This window comes from Danio rerio, chromosome 7 (genome assembly GCF_049306965.1).
Source record: "Danio rerio strain Tuebingen ecotype United States chromosome 7, GRCz12tu, whole genome shotgun sequence".
NCBI lineage: Eukaryota > Metazoa > Chordata > Actinopteri > Cypriniformes > Danionidae > Danio > Danio rerio.
The window spans coordinates 3,358,415-3,376,083 of NC_133182.1; the positions used below are offsets into that span (position 1 = coordinate 3,358,415).

Consider the following 17,669-nt stretch of genomic DNA (forward strand, 5'->3'; position numbering starts at 1 on the left):
ATTATTTAATTAAAAAAAAGGTTTAATAGACTATGTTTAGTAATTAAATTGACAGCTCACATTGGAGAACCTGTAATGACTTCACCCTGATGGGAATTATTATTATTTTATGTACGTATTTATTTCATATATATGTTGCTTTATTAAATGTTCACGAAACCCTCAAGTTTTTTTTTTTTTTTAGATTTTAACAGATTTGTGTGTGTTCAGCACCAGTTAAGACAATGTTAGCAAGCAGCTGTCAGCTTTAATTGTGGAGAAAACTGGATAATTTTGAGCTTTTGTCAGCTGATTTCAACTTCCGGGTTTAAAAACAATTTATGATTATCTCTCCTCATTTCTTTTTATGGCATCAGTGACCAGAAGTACTCCTGTGACAAAGTTTACAATAACCAACTGAATATGGTGTTGTTATTATAATATATATATATATATATATATATATATATATATATATATATATATATATATATATATATATTTTTTTTTTTTTTTTTTTTTTTCTTTATTAAACCAGATAAAAACCCATTGAAATCAAGATCTCATTTACAAGGGTGACCTGGCCAAGAGATCCACAATACATGACTGATATAATATAAAATTCATAGAAAATCAATGTAAAAATACAGTTTAGTTGTTCTGGAACAGGATCCGGCAAGCACCGTTGTGGTGAGAAATTGAGGCTGCGTCCGAAACCGCCTACTCAGTAGGTACTGGATTTGAATTTAAACGTACTACTCGGCCGTTAGAAAAGTACGCTCTATACAGTATGAACATGAAAAGTATGAATGGAATTTGGACGTACTACATCCGTCATTTTGTCATGGTCACGTGACCTACCTGCGTCAGTTGTGTCGCTTCACTTCCAGAGTCTTGCCGGAAGTAGTAAGTCATCCGGGTACTTCTCGCATACTAATTTTCGAATTATATGAATTCGGACATACTACTCAGCTCGCATACTGATTTTAGCGTACTGTATAGTATGGAAATATGCGGTTTTGGATGCAGCCTGAGTCTCCTCTGCAATCCAGCCCGATTAGGACCCCTAAGGGACTGTCTGTGGTAAATGCCTGATCAAAAGTTATCATTGTGATATCCTGTTGTGTGGCTAATCAGAGCTGTGTTAGCTTATCGTAGCCAGGAGGCTAAGGGTAGAGGTACGATTATGCTACCACATAAGCTAACTGGGCTAATTTAACAGGTAACAATTGACCCTTAGCTAAGCCCCGCCCACTTAAGTTACTGTTGCCAAGCCTGTCAAGCTTTCGTGCCTGGCATGTCTATTACAATATGTATGTGCCGGTGTCAGACATTGCCAGGGATAAAATTTGTCATTTTTGGCGAAAAGGTGAGATATCTGAGAGAGCCAGACAAAAAAGTACTGCAGTGTGCGTTACAGTGGGTATATTCACAGTATAATAGGCAACTGATTAGAAAATAATTTGGTAACGCTTTCTTTTACAACCCGCAAAGTACAGCGTACGTACAGTGAAATTACAGTGTACTTTTCTGTACGTACTGTGTAAGTATAATGAACGTATGTGTAGGTATAAGGGAACAAACCGTAATGCTGGGGTAAAAAGGGGGTAACAACCAGATATTCAACATGAAAATTACTGCGTAAGTACAGTGAAATAACGGTGTACTTTTCTGTACGAATAGTGTAAGTATAAATAACATTTACGTAGGTATAAGGGAACAAACTGTAATGCTTGGGTAATAAGGGGGTAACAACCAGATATTGAGCATGAAAAGTACCACGTAAGTACAGTGAAATAACGGTGTACTTTTCTTTAAATTGCAAAAGAACAAAGCATAATGTTTGCGTTACCAATAATTTAATCAAAATTGAAGCTAGTTTGGCCTAGTCGCCTCATATGATAACCATTCAACAGAATGGTGAAATAAAAAAATAAGCTAATAATAACAAACTGAACCGTGACTAACCGACTAGGAAACACGCATGGACTGTGCTTCTACATCATTCATTTATAGAAGAACAGCCAGAAAGGGGAGATTGATGAGCCAAATATTAGCATCATTGACCCATAACAATGTACAGAATCTATATCTGTCAATATGATTATGAAAATATGACTGCTATTAGTATGACTACTATGGTGAGGGCTTAAACCACGCAGTGCTCATAATACCGAGAGAAAAAAAAAAGAAAAAGACTGATGGGAAACAGAACCTGCTTTGTATTTTTGTAGGAAACACAGTTTAGATCTGTTTAGGGTAAGAGATGTGTGAGTTATTGCTGTCGGTCTGTCACTGAATGTGTCAGGATTATCGAAAAACTAAACCAACTTTTGTCCGCTCCTTTAGTGCCTCTTACAGAGCCCCTTACAGAGCTTGATCCACTCTTGGGTTTTAGGTTTTGAAAACCCTGTCCAAACTTTAAGGATTCCAGGTATAAGATTTGCACAATCCATATGCACAAGGCTTTGGCTTATTTCCCTAGCTTAAAAGCTTGACAGAGCCCCTGTGCACAGCTATGGTTGCTAAGCCACAACTGGTGGGTGGCATTTTTTGGGTGTGGCTTATCGAAGAGTCAATTTAATAATCCATGCATGCCTTTAATTATACATAACTATAGGAAATGATCAATATAATGCTTACCCTGCTGAAAAATCCAGCCTAAACCAGCCTTGGCTGGTTGGCTGGTTTTAGCTGGTCGACCAGGCTGGTTTTAGAGGGGTTTTGGCCATTTCCAGGCTGGTTTCCAGCTATTTCCAGTCTGGTCTTAGCTGATCAGGCTGGAAAATGACCAGCCAAATCCAGCTAAAACCAGCTTGACCAGCCTGGTTTAAGCTGGATATAGCTGGTTTTGGCTGGACTTCCAAGCTTGGCTAGGCTGGTCAAGCTGGTTTTAGCTGCTCATCTCCCATCCTGACCAGCTAAGTCCAGGCTGGAAATGGCTGGAAACCAGCCTGGAAGTAGCCAAAACTGGGCTGGATTTTTCAGCAGGGTATACATGTTATTTTAGTAGTGAAATGAAATAGTCAAGCTTTACCATATATAAATTATAAATGTGATTTTTAATTTTTTTAGTTTTTATTAAGGCACTACAAACTGTACCCATAACAACTTCAATAAAACAATAGGATCACTCAGGGTTCTATAAGAGGACCGAATGATTAGTAGGGTCTCGATCTCTCATGACAACGGCTCAAATTAAGCAATGAATGTAAGTAAACACACAAACAGGTCTTTTGTCTGCTAGTTAGTGCAGATGAAGTTGAGTCTGTGAGATTCAGGAAGGCTGATCCAGGTCTGATCTCCTCCAGACAGAACTGCTCCTTTTCTGTTCTCCAGTTGGCAGTTTTCCGGTGTGCTGCCGTTCCCTGGAGCCCAGTTCTGATAGCACACCATGTCTCCACTCAGCCAGAGCCACATGTTCATGCTGCAGTAGTTGTGTAAACCCAACCACACCGCCTCAGTAGACGCCAGTTTAACCACGTTCATCACACGACGCTGCATCTCCACTGACTGAACCGAGACCAGATCCACATGATTCTGTCTGCAGTATCTCAGAGCTTCAGACCACGACAGATTCTGCTGGATCACAATCAGTTTATCTGGACACAAAACAAAGCAGAAACTAGAGAGAGACTGATCAACAACAACATGCAGAACAAACACTGTGGAGGAATTTCACATGTCAGACATGTAGAGTCAACTTTAAGAGATCTGAAGCTGATGATGGATTGAGTGTGTTTGGAGGATCTGCTCACCTTCATGACACACAAAAGCATACTGACGGTCGCAAGGGACGTCATTCCATTGTCTTGGATCATCCGGATATATCACTGCACAGTCTTCATGACCTCCTTTATTATTTGGTTCAACAGTATCCCAGTATCTGAATGAGGAGTTGCTCTGATCTGACCACTGCCATGTGTCTCTGAACAGACCGATCCAGACTGCAGATCCAGCTGAGTTTCTGTCATTAATGAACTTCTCCAGCTGTTGACTCTCATTCTGGTTCCTCACACTGACCAGATCAATGTGATTCTGTCTGCAGTAACTCTGAGCATCTCTCCAGTTCACTAGCTGATAGACAAACACCTGTCCTGTGCTCACTTTAAGAAAATGAAATGTCAAAGTTTTTTTTATCAGTTTATTCTTCATTACACTTCTGCTTTATAGTTTAGATGTGAACTATTATAGCATCAGAAATGCTCATATTACACAAAACGTTCATATTTTTATGTCTCTAAAGACATTCTAAGGGCTCTGTTTCAACGATCTAGGCTCAAAGTCTAAAGCGCATGCCACAAAACAATTAAGGGCATGTCCGAATACACTTCTGCTATTTTAAGCATGGAAACATATGCTTTGTACCAGGGCGCATGGTCTAACAGGGTTGTGCTTATTCTCTTAATAAGTTCTGGATGCATTTTGAGCAATGGTGCCAGAATAATGAGAGAATTTTGAGAATTTTCTTATTAATTTCTAGACAGTCAAAAGTTTACACACATTTCCATGGTTTTTTTTTTATTATTATTATTATTATTTTTTTAGCTTTGCTCTTAAACTGTATAAATTTGGTCAAATGTTTTGGGTCTCCTTCCACAAGCTTCTCACAAAAGTTTGCAGGAATTTTGGCCCATTCCTCCAAACAGAATTGGTGTAACTGAGTCTGATGTGTAGGCTGTCTTGCTCACACAAACGTTTTCAACTCTGCCCACAAATGTTCTATAGGATTAAGGTCAGGGCTTTGTGATGGTCACTCCAAAACATTCACTCTGTTGTCTTTAAAGCACATTTTTACTAATTTGGCAGTATGCTAATGGTCATGGTCTGTTTGAAAGACACATTTGTGGCTAAGTTTTAATTTTCTGGCTGATGTCTTCAGATGTTGCTTCAGTATTTCTACATAATGTTCTTTCTTCATGATGCCATCTATGCTGTGAATTGGACCAGTCCCTCCTGCAGAAAAACAGCCCAAGAACATGAGGCTGCCGCCCCCATACTTCACAGTTGAGATGGTGTTGCTAGGCTTGTAAACTTTCTCCTTTGTCCTCCAAATGTAACACTGCTCATTATGGCCAAACAGTTCAATCTTAAGCCCCTTTCACACAGTGATACCGGTAAATATCCGGAAAATTTCCGGAACGACTCTACCGGTATATTCAAAAAAGCGCTGTTCACACAGGCGAGGACGTTACGGAATTTTTCCGGAAAAGAGCATTCACACATCCATTCCAAAATGCCGGTAAATTCTGACATCATTCACCACAAATGAGCTTTAAACGGCTGCGCTTGTATTTGTAAACATTTGACTAAATTACAAACTCTGTGGATGATCAATATTGTGAACAACTTTCGCAGGATCACTTTCGCATGTCGAGATGTTCATGATATGTGTGTGTGCAGGCGCTCACAGGCTGTTTCATGGGCACACGCAAAGCTTGAAGGTAAACAAACAACGGCTTATCATAAGCATCTCATCGATGATTATTTACACAGTTGGCATTAAGAAGAACATATAAACGTGATCTGACTAACTTCTAGCAGCTAAATGTGTCTGGAAAATATTCAAAGGCTTTTATTCTCACAAACCGCGCGGACGTAAATGCGTCTGACTGTTCTGATTGGCTAAAGCAGACGTCTTACGTCAGCACGTTCTAGACGTGCACACGCTTATTCCGGAAATCTTCTTTCTGCGTTCACACAGCGCAGCATTCCGGCAAATTGCCGGTAATGTTACAACTTCTCTTTCTGGAAAATAGCCAGAACGAATTTACCGGTATTTTCAAAAAGGACCTGTTCACACATACAACCTTTCCGGAAAATTGCCGGTAATTTTCCGGAAAGGTCTGTATGTGTGAAAGGGGCTTTAGTTTCATCAGACCACAGGACATGTCGCCAAAAATTAGTCTTTTTCCCAGTGTCATTTAGCAAATTGTAATCTGGCTTTTTTGTTGATTCTAGCTTGTTGATTTTGCCATGTTGTCACACAAGGAAGCAGTGTGTTTGAGGTTTTTTCTAAAATACTATTCTACAGTTGTGCCTCCAGTTAACTCAAATGTTGTCAATTAGAAACTTCCAAAACCTTGACACCATCATCTGAGCTTTTACAGAGGCAGAATAATCGTATTGTATGTAAACTTGACTTTCAAGAAAAAAAGTCTATAGTTTTTTTCAAAAAATCTCTCTCTCATTATTCTGCTATTAAGCAGAACAGACACAAATATGACAATCCTCACTTACATAAAAGAGAAAAGGTTTAGTCGCATTAACATCTGACTTTTTAAAGTGGTTATTTGCCCTTTTTATACAGTGTATGTAAACTTCTGCGTTTACTGCATGTCTTATACCCCATATGGTGATGCAGATGTCTTCAAATCAAATCTAAACTATTCAAAAGATTTTCATTATGATTTCTATAGCTCTTTTTACGATGTAGGTTCTATCAAAGGTGAAGATAAGAGAATAAAAAGCCACAACAATATTTAGGATTGGGGAAATTAATTTCAGCTGGTCTTTTTTTTGGGCATCACTTTGGCGCAGTGTGTAGCACAATCGACTCACAGCAAGAAGGTCGCTGGTTCGAACCTCGGCTGTGTCAGTTGGCATTTCTGTGTGGAGTTTGCATGTTCTGCCCGTGTTGGCGTGGGTTTTCTCCAAGTCCTCCGTTTTTCCCCACAAGTCCAAAAACGTGATATAGGTGGATTGGGTAATGTTACGACTGGAGTTTATTTATTTATTTATTATTGCGGATTGTCCTGTCTTTTTCTTTTGTCCCGCCTTCTTGTTGTTTTTCTGTTGTTTCATAGGCTCCCCATACCGGCTTGATTCCCTATTCTGATTGGCTGCTCCTACATATAAAAAGGAGCTTCCGGCAGGGTTCGAAGAGCTCATTTATGTGCGTTCGGTCTTTGGAGTGGAGCTCCTGGGTTTCCCTTACCCCTTCGGCCGACAACCAACAACAACCAACTTTGTATTGATGACCATCATATGTTTCAATATTTTTGAGAGTTTGAGCGTGTAGGGGTGACCTGTCTATTTATTTGATTACTTTTGACTGTGTTTATGTTAGGGAGTAAGGTAAGATTCTTGTATTTTTCTTTAAATAGTAATAGGTAATTTAGTGGATTTATTTTATCGATTCTTTTGTTTGTTATTTTGGCCTGTGGTCACCCTGACGAAATGCTCATTTATATAAACCCTATTTTTCTATAATAAATATCTTCATATATACTCTCAACTGAGTGTGTGAGTTTGGATGTCGACCGAAGGGAATCTTTTGCTTTAAGTTTTGTTTAGTTTGGGAAATCCACCACCCCAACACATTTGTTTTTTCTTCGTTTATTATGCCCTTTTTGTTTCCCCTAGACTTGGGGCGTAATAGGTAAGTTAAATTGTCCATAGTGTATGTGTGCGAATGAGTGTGTATGGAAGATTCCCAGTGATGGGTTGCAACTGGAATCTTTATAGCACTTTTCGCTATGTAGATTGCCAAACCAGCTTAACATAGATGACGTTCCAATAAATTAAAACTGCTTTAGTTCAGTTTTCACAGTTCAGTTCAATGTAATCCAAATTTCGTTGCTAAAAATCAGACACAGCAGTAGTGTAGTAAAATGCTAGAATAGTTCTAGTAAAATAAAACTGATTCAGTTCAGATTAGTATAACTGTTATTGTTAAAGGCAGATCCACTGAAGAGCAACTCCACTAAAGCTCATTTACTGAGAGACGGCTATTGAAATATGAGCGAATATATCAGCCACAGCATTACCAATACTTAACATGAATAGGGTTTGTGTTTGTTTGTTGAATGTTTAACCTTGTCAAACATAAATGTCTAGTTGAAGATTTATTTAATAGTTTGTACTCACTGTCGTAGCAGATGAAGGGCAAGAACACATTACATTTCCAAACACACCACTGTCCATTTATTATATAAGCACAATCATCACTGCCGGCTGGTTGTCCAGATGTCCAGTTCAGAAAGAGCGCAGGATCACCTGAAGACCAATGCCAATTATAAACACTCGTCTTGTGAAGACCAATCCAGATGTTCTGATTACCTCCATTATTCACACAATTCTTCAGCTGGTTCATGTCATTCATGTTGTCAACAGTGGCCAAATCTGTGTAATTCTCTCTGCAGTATCTCTGAGCTTCAGTCCAGTTCTTCTTCTCATTTATAAACAAATATCGACGCTGAACACATTCAGATATGGAGCAAAGAGCTGTGAAAGAGACACTTGGTTTAATGCTATTCAGAACAGAGTAAACATAATAAAACTATAAACCATCAATAAAACTACAAACACACTCACCAATGAGGAAGAGGAGGAAGTGTTGAGTTTGAGCCATTTCTGAGGAGAAGAAATATAGATGAACAGTCAAATTCATTCTAGAGTAAAACATTTGAGCAGGTAAAAGAGAAACAAATGTAGAATAAACAAGATGAACATCAACAGATGTCAGAAGTGTGTTTATGTGTATATAATGTAGATGTGAGTAGTTCTTACCTCAGAGCTGGTGTGTTTCTGTCCTCAGTCTGATGTTTCTGTCTGCAGCTTCAGACTTTGTCTGCTTTTACCAATCATTCAGCACGTCCCATCAGGTTTATTACTCTAATCAAAGGCCTTTTTCATTTTCTTTCTTAATCAGGTACTGTAACCCATGCATGTCTTTATCTTTGATGTTGTCTTTTTTTACAAGCTTGTTCATTTGAATGTGGTGAGAATTCAGTAGGCCTGTGTTTGATAATAACGGATTTCCATAACAGCTTCTCAGGAAAAATACACAGCAATTTGCATTGTATTTTCCTAATCAATTTTCACCTTGGATGTTGCTTGTGACCAACAGTTTTCCTTGTCATATGTTTTCCATAATCATGTGATTCTACGAGCTCTAGTCATATTTTCACTCATTTTTTTCTTGTCATGTATTTACTAGTTTTGCTTTGCATTATATAAGAGTGTACATTAACCAGTAGTCTTTGTGTATTTTACAACCCTCAAGTTCCTACTGTCTCTTGTCAGTGTCAGTTGGAAGTGAATGGGGGGCAAACAGAATGGCTTTAAAGGGCACATATGGGGAAAAATCTATTTTTCAATCTGTTTGGACAGACATATAATAGTGTAAAGACCATCATATTGGGTTGATATCAACACAACTAGTCCTTCAATTTAACAACATGAAAATGGTGGACCAATTGGAGCGGTTTTAAGACCGACCACAACTTGATGTAGGAGTACGGTCCCTCCGCCCACCAATATTGATTAACAGGCCCGCATTACCACATCCTCAGTTTGTTGTTTCACGTCTGCCATTTGAGTCATGTCACTAAAGGAAAACCCTTGCACTACTTTTAGATGTAAGGCTCATTGGGCTCAAAACAAGAGCCTTCATCGTCTTCCTGCGAATGAGCAACAGAGACTTTACATTTATCAGCCATTTGCACTGAACTTGCCGATCAAGATTTAGGCCATTAAAAACAGCTGATCCACAGAGAGTCTTTCAGCACTCTCTCCAAAAACACCCGATTGATCTCGGCTGGCGAATCAACATTCATGATCACTCTCATTAGCGCCATTGTTTGTAACTTTAGGTGGGTTTACAAACCTGTGTACTTTTTATCACATCTTCCTTAAACTTCAGCCGTTTGTGTTTCCTGCGGTCAAAGACGTTCCTGTCATCTCAACTAGTTGCGGCTGTAAAGTGTGAGCACGTCGCTCCATTGGAAATAATGAACTTGTCTTAGTTAAAGCCTCATTCAAAGTCAATCTAGTGTGCGTGGTTATCAGTCTCGGTGTACAAGCTCGGAACTGTGAACTAGCACACAGTTGGCATCACTTTATTTAGTTGCCGCAGTTTTATTCTGTGTAGAAACATGATGTTGAGAAGCCTTTATGATTATTTAACCATGACGGATTAAAGCCCTGTTAATAGTGAAACCGGTTAATCGTTGCATCCCTATACGGATGAAGCATGCATCGTAGCAGCTGTAAAACCATACAAAGGCACAAATGATTTTGTAACCACCACTCTGACATTTTCTGGCACATTATGTAATGTAAATGTAATGTAATGTGTGTTTATATAGTGCATTTATTGTATATGGCCATACACCCAAAGTGCTTCACAATCATGGGGGGGGGTCTCTCCACACCACCACTAGTGTGGAGCATCCACTTGGATGATGCGACGGCTGCCACAGGACAACGGCGCCAGTGCGCTCACCACACACCAGCTATTGGTGGAGTGGAGAGACAGTGATAGAGCCAATTCGGTGGAAGGGGATGATTGGGAGGCCATGATCGTAAGGGTCGATAGAGGGACTTTGGCCAGGACACTTGGGGTTACACCCCTGCTCTTTCACGAGAAGTGCCATGGGATTTTTTTTTTGACCACAGAGAGTCAGGACCTCAGTTTAACGTCTTATCCAAAAGACGGCGCCCACTGACAGTGTAGTGTCCCCTTCACTTTTACTGGGGCATTAGGACTCACGCAGACCACAGGTTGAGCACCCCCTGCTGGCCTCACTAACACCACTTCCAACAGCAACCTAGTTTTTCCCAAGTGGTCTCCCATCCAGGTACTGACCAGGCTCAGCCCTGCTTAGCTTCAGTGAGTAACCGGTCTTGGGCTGCAGGGAGATATAGCGATATGGAGATATTTTGATTTCTCAACAGTTGTTTCTGCTTGGTTTGTGTCCGTGTCCGGGTCGTACATGTACGGCTGAATGCTTGTCCTCTCACTCATATTGCTTCTCTCTGTCTGCTTGTCTGTTGCCATACACCCTTGTTAAAAGTTGGGCGGGAAGTCGAAACTAATTGTCATGTAAAGCAACACACCCTTAAAACAACAACCCGTGTACATGCCCCCAAAATAACACTTTTTAACACATTATAATAAAAATATCTGAACTGTGTTTTGAACTGAACCTAAACTGGCACACTCAGAAGAACCATAATATTAATAGTAAATCTTTAAAACGGAGTAAAATAGGTGCCCTTTAAATTCAGTTAGATAGGTGGCAATATCAGGCATTCAGATTATGCACATAAAACTACCCCAACAGAGGCAGTTCAGGTTAAAATGGATAAATGCCACTGGCCACAAAAACACAGTTGTTGCTGAGCTCTTGAGTGAGTTTAAAAGACAATCTAGATCAAATAAGAAACACACCTTGATGTCTGCTTCTACATCTGTAATACGTTTCAATTAACTACTGACCTACTGAAAGAAGACCGGACCATTAAAAAGATAGTTTGATAATTGGCTCATACAGTGCATCTGGAAAGTATTGATAGCGCTTCACTTTTCTACATTTTTATGTTACAGCCTTATTCCAAAATGGATTAAATTCATTTATTTCCTCAACATTCTACGCACAATAAAACATAATGACAATGTGAAAAGTTTTTGAAATTGTTGCAGATTTATTAAAAAGTAATGAAAAATCTGAAAAATCACATGTACATCAGTATTCTCAGCCTTTGCCATGAAGCTCTAAATTGAGCTCAGGTACATTCTGTCTCCACTGATCATTCTTGAGATGTTTCAGCAGCATAATTGGAGTTTACCTGTGCTCAAATTCAGTTTATGGGACATCATTTGAAAAGACGTACACCTGTCTATATAAGGTCCCAGGGTTGACAGTGCATGTTAAAGCACAAACCAATCGTAAAGACAAAGGAATTGTCTGTAGACCTCAGAGACAGAATTCTCTGGAGGCAAAAGGCTGGAGATGGTTACAGAAAAAAAAATTCTGCTGCTCTGAATGTTCCAATCAGCATAGTGGCCTCCATCATCCGTAAGTTGAAGATGTTTGGAACCACCGGGACTCTTCCTAGAGCTGGCCGGCTATCTTAGCTGAGTAATCAAGGCAGAAGGGCCTTAGTCAAGGAGGTGATCAACAACCCGATGGTCACTCTGAGCTTCAGCATTCTTCTGTGGAGAGAGAAGAACCTTACAGAAAGACAACCATCTGTGCAGCAATCCATCAATCAGGCCTGTAAGGTAGAGGGGCCAGACGGAAGACACTCCTTAGCCTGGAATTTGCCAAAAGGCACCTGATGGACTCTCAGACCATAAGAAACTAACTTCTGTGGTTTGATGAGACTAAAATTGAACTCTTTGGAATGAATGCCAGGCATGATGCACAAATTGAGTGTGAAGCTTTGGCAATAAGTATGGAAATTTTATCAGTACCTCTATGGATGTAAATTCATGCCTCTCATAGATCATTGTCCACTCACCACAACTTTTGGTGCACAAAAATAATTCCTGCTTATAGCAGCTCCTCGAATGCATAGGTGCATGAATATATATTGAGTATAAAATGGCAGAACATCATGCCAATGCTGATGGCTCATGCCGCTTACCATTATAAGTGATCCACAGCAAGAAAATGAATGCAGTAGATTTATTCTACCTTGGACAGATGGATAAGCTCCCTGTTAGGGCTGCTGATATTCAGAGACTGATTGACCCAACCTTCTCTGCAGATGGTAATCTGGCCAGTAGCAATGTACACTTGAATTTACACCGACTGATGGAGGTGGAGCCCAAGGAGGAGAAAGAGAGCTGTAGAGCAAGGGTGACGTCGAGGTCCCAGAGGGCCAAGTTGGAGTGAACGGCTCATCCGAGCAAGGAGATGACGATGGGATGGAAGCCCGGGATGGAGCCAGAGCGACAGAGGACCAAGAAGTAGCTGGAGGGAGGAGCTCAATGTAGCCGGCAGGACGGAGAGATAAGGCACAGCCAGAGGAGTGGAGTCCGGAGGCAAAGGCAGGGCGATGACTGACCAAGGTGGAGCCGGAAAAACAAGGGAGCCCGGCGGAGCTGGTGGGCTGATGGGACGAGGCGAGGGAGGAAAGAGCCACCATGGAGCCGTAGGGTCGGTTGGTCAAGGTGGAGTCTGCAGCTCGGAGGCTGAAGGAGCTGACGCTGGGCAACACCTCCCAGAGGGCAGTTTCCCAAAGCGATCTCCCCCTCTGGAGCTTGAGGGCGAGCTGGGGGGCTGACTGACTGCCAAAACGCTGGAGCTGGTTGGTTGGTTGCTGAAGCAATTATCAGTGAAGGAGGCGAGGGTGGGTAGGGTGGGATGTCACTCATGACTCTGAAGCTTATCTCTTCGGGAACCAGGGGGACCAGGAATTGAATTGACACAGTTGACATGGAGAACACCTTTGCTGCCTGGAAACAACGGGAAAGGGATGACTTCTCTCCAGAAGTCGATAAGCAACATTCCAGTGTCCAGCTGTAGCTCACCCTCTGTGGTGGGGAGGTGGACAGGACTCTCTCCCAGCTGGTCTAATTACACCAGTATTCCCAAAATGGGGGATGTTGCCGGCTCATACACCTGGTCAGACATTTTATTGAGCTCTTCCCCTGATGGTGGTATCTGGCACTGTCGCTCCTGTTGGCGATGGCTTGTGCACCGCTGGTGGCTCTCTGTCTGCGGTGGGCTCTGGCAAGTGCTCCCTGCAGATGGGGGTGTTTGGCTGGTCACAGGGTCTGGAGTGGCACTCCTAGTAGTTTTCAAAATTGCCTTGAGGACCATGTTTGGACGAGCATGCTCTGCAGGCAGCGTTAACGCTTGCATTGTAGAACCCGCAGAGCACTCTTCCAGATAGCTGGTGGTGATGTTAACCAGTAGTAGAAGCTGTCTTGTATGGTCCTCAAGGCTTCTCTCCCCCCTGCTTCAGTGGGAGAGAAGCCGTACTTAATTGTTTAGGTCCGTTATTTTGTCACATTTTCACTCTATAAAGAGACGCATTGGATCGCTGGAGTTTTAAAAACAAGTAGTTATTAACAAAACACTTACTACAGGCTTCGGAACATGGAGTGACATCAAGGGTGTAGACAATTCAATACTGAACAAGGAATTAAACAAACTCAGGAATATAAATACAAGGGACATGATTAAACTAATTACATACAGGGGAAACTCATGAAACAGACGACAAGGGAATCACATGACCAAAACAAGCACGTGAAACACAACAACACAGAACTGGACACTGATAATCTCATATTTTTTTCACTCTCAGTAGTTAGTGCAGATGAAGTTGAGTCTGTGCGATTCAGGAAGGCTGATCCAGGTCTGATCTCCTCCAGACTGAACTGCTCCTTTTCTGTTCTCCAGTTTGCAGTTTTCCGGTGTGCTGCCGTTCCCTGGAGCCCAGTTCTGATAGCACACCATGTCTCCATTCACCCAGAGCCACATGTTCATGCTGCAGTAGTTGTGTAAACCCAACCACACCGCCTCAGTAGACGCCAGTTTAACCACGTTCATCACACGACGCTGCATCTCCACTGACTGAACCGAGACCAGATCCACATGATTCTGTCTGCAGTATCTCAGAGCTTCAGACCACGACAGATTCTGCTGGATCACAATCAGTTTATCTGGACACAAAACAAAGCAGAAACTAGAGAGAGACTGATCAACAACAACATGCAGAACAAACACTGTGGAGGAATTTGACATGTCAGACATGTAGAGTCAACTTTAAGAGATCTGGAGCTGATGATGGATTGAGTGTGTTTGGAGGATCTGCTCACCTTCATGACACACAAAAGGAAATGAGCCGGTGCACGAGATGTCATGCCATCGTCCCTGTGCATTCTGATTCATTCCGATGCAGTTTTGAATACCTCCAGCATTGTTTGGTTCAGCAGTGTTCCAGTATCTGAATGAGGAGTTGCTCTGATCTGACCACTGCCATGTGTCTCTGAACAGACCGATCCAGACTGCAGATCCAGATGAGTTTCTGTCATTAATGAACTTCTCCAGCTGTTGACTCTCATTCTGGTTCCTCACACTGACCAGATCAATGTGATTCTGTCTGCAGTAACTCTGAGCGGCTCTCCAGTTCATCAGCTGATCAACGAACACCAGTCCTGTGTTTGCTTGAGAATGAATGATTGAACAAATGAGTGAATGATCTTTTTTATCATTCTATACCTATGATTTAAACTTTGGATGTGACATATTTGTGAATATCACTATAAGATCTTCCATTAAACTAGACATTATAATTACATCTCCCCCTCTACTTCTGTTCATAGTTACAAACAAGTAAGATGAGATCTGCTCTATCATAAACATGTTCAATATATTGTGCTATTGAACATAATTCATTCATTTTCTTTTCGGCTTAGTCAGAAAAGAAAATCAGGGGTCGCCACAGCGGAATGAACAGGTAACTCATCCAGCATATGTTTTACACAGGGTATTCGTTTCCAGCTGCAACCCATCACTGTGAAACATCCACACACACATTCACACACATACACTACGGACAATTTAGCCTGCAAATTCCCCCATAGCATGTGTTTGGACTTTGAGGGAAACTGGAGCACCCCACAACCCACACGAACACCCGGAGTACATGCAAACTCCACACAGAAACACCAACTCACCCAGCCAAGGCTTGAACCATTGACCTTCTTGCTGTGAGGCCAGAGTGCTAACCCCTGAGCCACTGTGCCACCCCAAAACATGTTGTGATCACAATAATTTTATATTGTCTGATACAGCATGTAACTTGTTATTTAATTGAACAAACACATCTAAATGTTTTACATTACTAATCAAACATCAATTCATCATTTAAATAAAGCATATTTTCCCAGTTTTCTTCTTTCCTATGCTTTTAGCATACATCTAACCCTAGGAACTTACATACCACCCTATTTTCTATGTTTCCATACATGAAAATTGTTGTGTGATTTATATACACATTTTTTTATACAGTTTCTTTGTTTCAAAAGGGTTTGTACTCACTGTTATAGCAGATAAAAATCCAAGTTTTACTACATGGCTCATCAAACCACTGTCCATTTCTCATAACAGCGCAATCATCACTGCCGGCTGGTTGTCCAGATGCCCAGTTCAGAAGGAGCGCAGGATCACCTGAAGACCAATGCCATTTATAAACACTCATCCTCTGAAGACCAGTCCAGACATATTCAGTAGCTCCATTATTCTCACTCTTCACCAGCTTGTTCATGTTGTTTAATTCATTCATGTTGTCAATGGTAGCCAGATCTGTGTATTTCTCTCTGCAGTATCTCTGAGCTTCAGTCCAGGTCTTGTTCACATTTATATAGTAATATTGATGCTGAACACATTCAGATATGGAGCAGAGAGCTGTGAAAGAGACACTTTTCTTTAATGCTTTTCAGAACTGAGTCAAACCTAATGAAACTATAAACCATGAATAAAACTACAAACACACTCACCAATGAGGAGAAGAGAGGAATATAGAGTTTGAGCCATTTCTGATGAAGAGAATATAGACAAACTATCAGATTATTTCTGGATTCGTTTTAGCTAGTAAATAAGAACAAATTCAGAGTAAACAATCAATAAGCTCATCAACAGATGTCAGAAGTGTGTGTGTGTGGGTAATGTATATGTGAGTTGTTCTTACCTCAGAGGTGGTGTGTTTCTGTCCTCAGTCTGATGTTTCTGTCTGCAGCTTCAGACTCTGTGATTATTCCATATCTGTTCTCATCCATCATTCAGCACGTCACAGCATGTTTATTACTGTAATCAAAGAACTTTTTTCCTCATTCAGGTATTGTCTTTATCTTTGATGTTGTCATGTTTACAAGTGTGATCATTTGAATGTGGTTAAAGATCAGTACGCCTGTATGTTTGATAATAAAGAATTTCCATAGCAGCTTCTCTGGAAAATTACACAGCAAAAAAGCTGGTCCTGTCCAGGTCTTCTATATCTCCAGAGTCTCTACTGGCCCTGTCCTTCAGCATCTGCTGCACCCTGGACCCTTCCCCTGTCTGCTCAACAATGATTCCCTTGGTATGACAATACATTCAGGCATGGGTTTTATTTATTTATACGCTATGCAGAACTGTTGCATGTGATAATAAGAAAGAAACAGAGCAAATCCAATAGGGCCTACGCACCGTAGGTGCTCGTTCCAATAGGGCCTACCCACCATAGATGCTCGGCCCCTAATTACACCTGAAACACTTCATCACTTGGTGTCTTCAGTCCCTGTTGTGAAAAGGATTGGCAACATTACAAAGTGACAAATGCTTTACTGAAATGTGTTGCAAGAACCAACACTGAAATATTTGTTTATTTAGAAAAAAACAATAAAAATCATTAGGAACACATTAAGGTCCGATCCCAATTCTATTTTTGTACCCCTACCCCTTAGCCCTTGCAACCGAGGGTTAAGACGAAGGGCTTTAATATTTATATGTCCTCGCAATCTCTTGCTTTATGTGAGTTCAGATGATCGCGACTGCTGTAGTGAATCCAGTTGTGTTATTTTTTGGTATTTATCTTCAGGAAATCACTGAAGGCATATATTATGTTATCATAAGGATCTAATGTGTCAATAAGATCGTAATTCTGTGCATTTACACAGTCACCATATTCATTAATGTAAAAACACCAAAAAACAACAATAACATTATAGCAGACACTGTAAAAAGTCCATTCCCAGCCAATTGACTTTTCTGACAGGGTATTCCAGTGTCATCGAGTGTCAGAATGTTGTAGGACTGCTGAACAGAAATTTTTATTAGGGATTATTGATCGCGAATAGAAATTTAGCGGTTTGTACTTTAGCGTTTTTTTTAAAAAGCATGATGTTAAAACACGAGCAAGGTTATGAATATATTAAAAAGTGTTTGTTTGTTGTAAAAATTCTTAAT

General features: G+C 40.7%; 2 protein-coding genes across 7 annotated transcripts; both read right to left on the reverse strand.

Annotated features, from left to right (window-relative positions):
- Positions 1-1,824: 1,824 nt before the first annotated feature.
- si:ch211-282j17.2 lies at positions 1,825-9,187 on the reverse strand. 4 transcript variants are annotated; one of them, XM_073906695.1, is made up of 6 exons: positions 8,491-8,818; positions 8,296-8,334; positions 7,849-8,205; positions 3,738-4,085; positions 2,969-3,581; positions 1,825-2,718 (listed from the first exon to the last, which is right to left on the reverse strand). In XM_073906695.1, exons 2-5 carry the CDS (start codon positions 8,330-8,332, stop codon positions 3,223-3,225), a joined length of 1,101 nt encoding a protein of 366 aa, XP_073762796.1. In that variant the 5' UTR covers positions 8,333-8,334; positions 8,491-8,818; the 3' UTR covers positions 1,825-2,718; positions 2,969-3,222. The 4 variants fall into 4 exon arrangements, with proteins under 4 accessions (XP_073762796.1, XP_073762795.1, XP_073762797.1 ...); XM_073906694.1 differs by having other exon boundaries at positions 2,180-2,804; positions 2,902-3,581; XM_073906696.1 differs by lacking the exon at positions 1,825-2,718 and having other exon boundaries at positions 3,024-3,581; positions 7,849-7,977; positions 8,041-8,205; positions 8,491-9,187.
- A 2,197-nt stretch (positions 9,188-11,384) lies between these two features.
- Positions 11,385-17,669, reverse strand: si:ch211-282j17.3. 3 transcript variants are annotated; one of them, XM_073906950.1, is made up of 5 exons: positions 16,414-16,444; positions 16,223-16,313; positions 15,765-16,130; positions 14,540-14,887; positions 11,385-14,383 (listed from the first exon to the last, which is right to left on the reverse strand). In XM_073906950.1, exons 2-5 carry the CDS (start codon positions 16,257-16,259, stop codon positions 14,022-14,024), a joined length of 1,113 nt encoding a protein of 370 aa, XP_073763051.1. In that variant the 5' UTR covers positions 16,260-16,313; positions 16,414-16,444; the 3' UTR covers positions 11,385-14,021. The 3 variants fall into 3 exon arrangements, with proteins under 3 accessions (XP_073763051.1, XP_009301106.1, NP_001025393.1); NM_001030222.1 differs by having other exon boundaries at positions 13,973-14,383; positions 16,223-16,261; positions 16,414-16,457; XM_009302831.5 differs by having other exon boundaries at positions 16,223-17,669.

Bases quoted from the DNA above. Each gene is read 5' to 3' on its own strand.
- si:ch211-282j17.2 (XM_073906695.1), bottom strand. From the start codon at position 8,332: ATGGCTCAAACTCAACACTTCCTCCTCTTCCTCATTG. The intron at 4,086-7,848 runs GTGAGTACAAAC...ATTTTCTTAAAG, and splicing joins GCCCTTCATCTGCTACGACA to TGAGCACAGGACAGGTGTTT. The intron at 3,582-3,737 runs GTGAGCAGATCC...TTTTGTGTCCAG, and splicing joins TGCTTTTGTGTGTCATGAAG to ATAAACTGATTGTGATCCAG.
- si:ch211-282j17.3 (XM_009302831.5), bottom strand. From the start codon at position 16,259: ATGGCTCAAACTCTATATTCCTCTCTTCTCCTCATTG. The intron at 14,888-15,764 runs GTGAGTACAAAC...TTCATTCTCAAG, and splicing joins GATTTTTATCTGCTATAACA to CAAACACAGGACTGGTGTTC. The intron at 14,384-14,539 runs GTGAGCAGATCC...TTTTGTGTCCAG, and splicing joins TCCTTTTGTGTGTCATGAAG to ATAAACTGATTGTGATCCAG.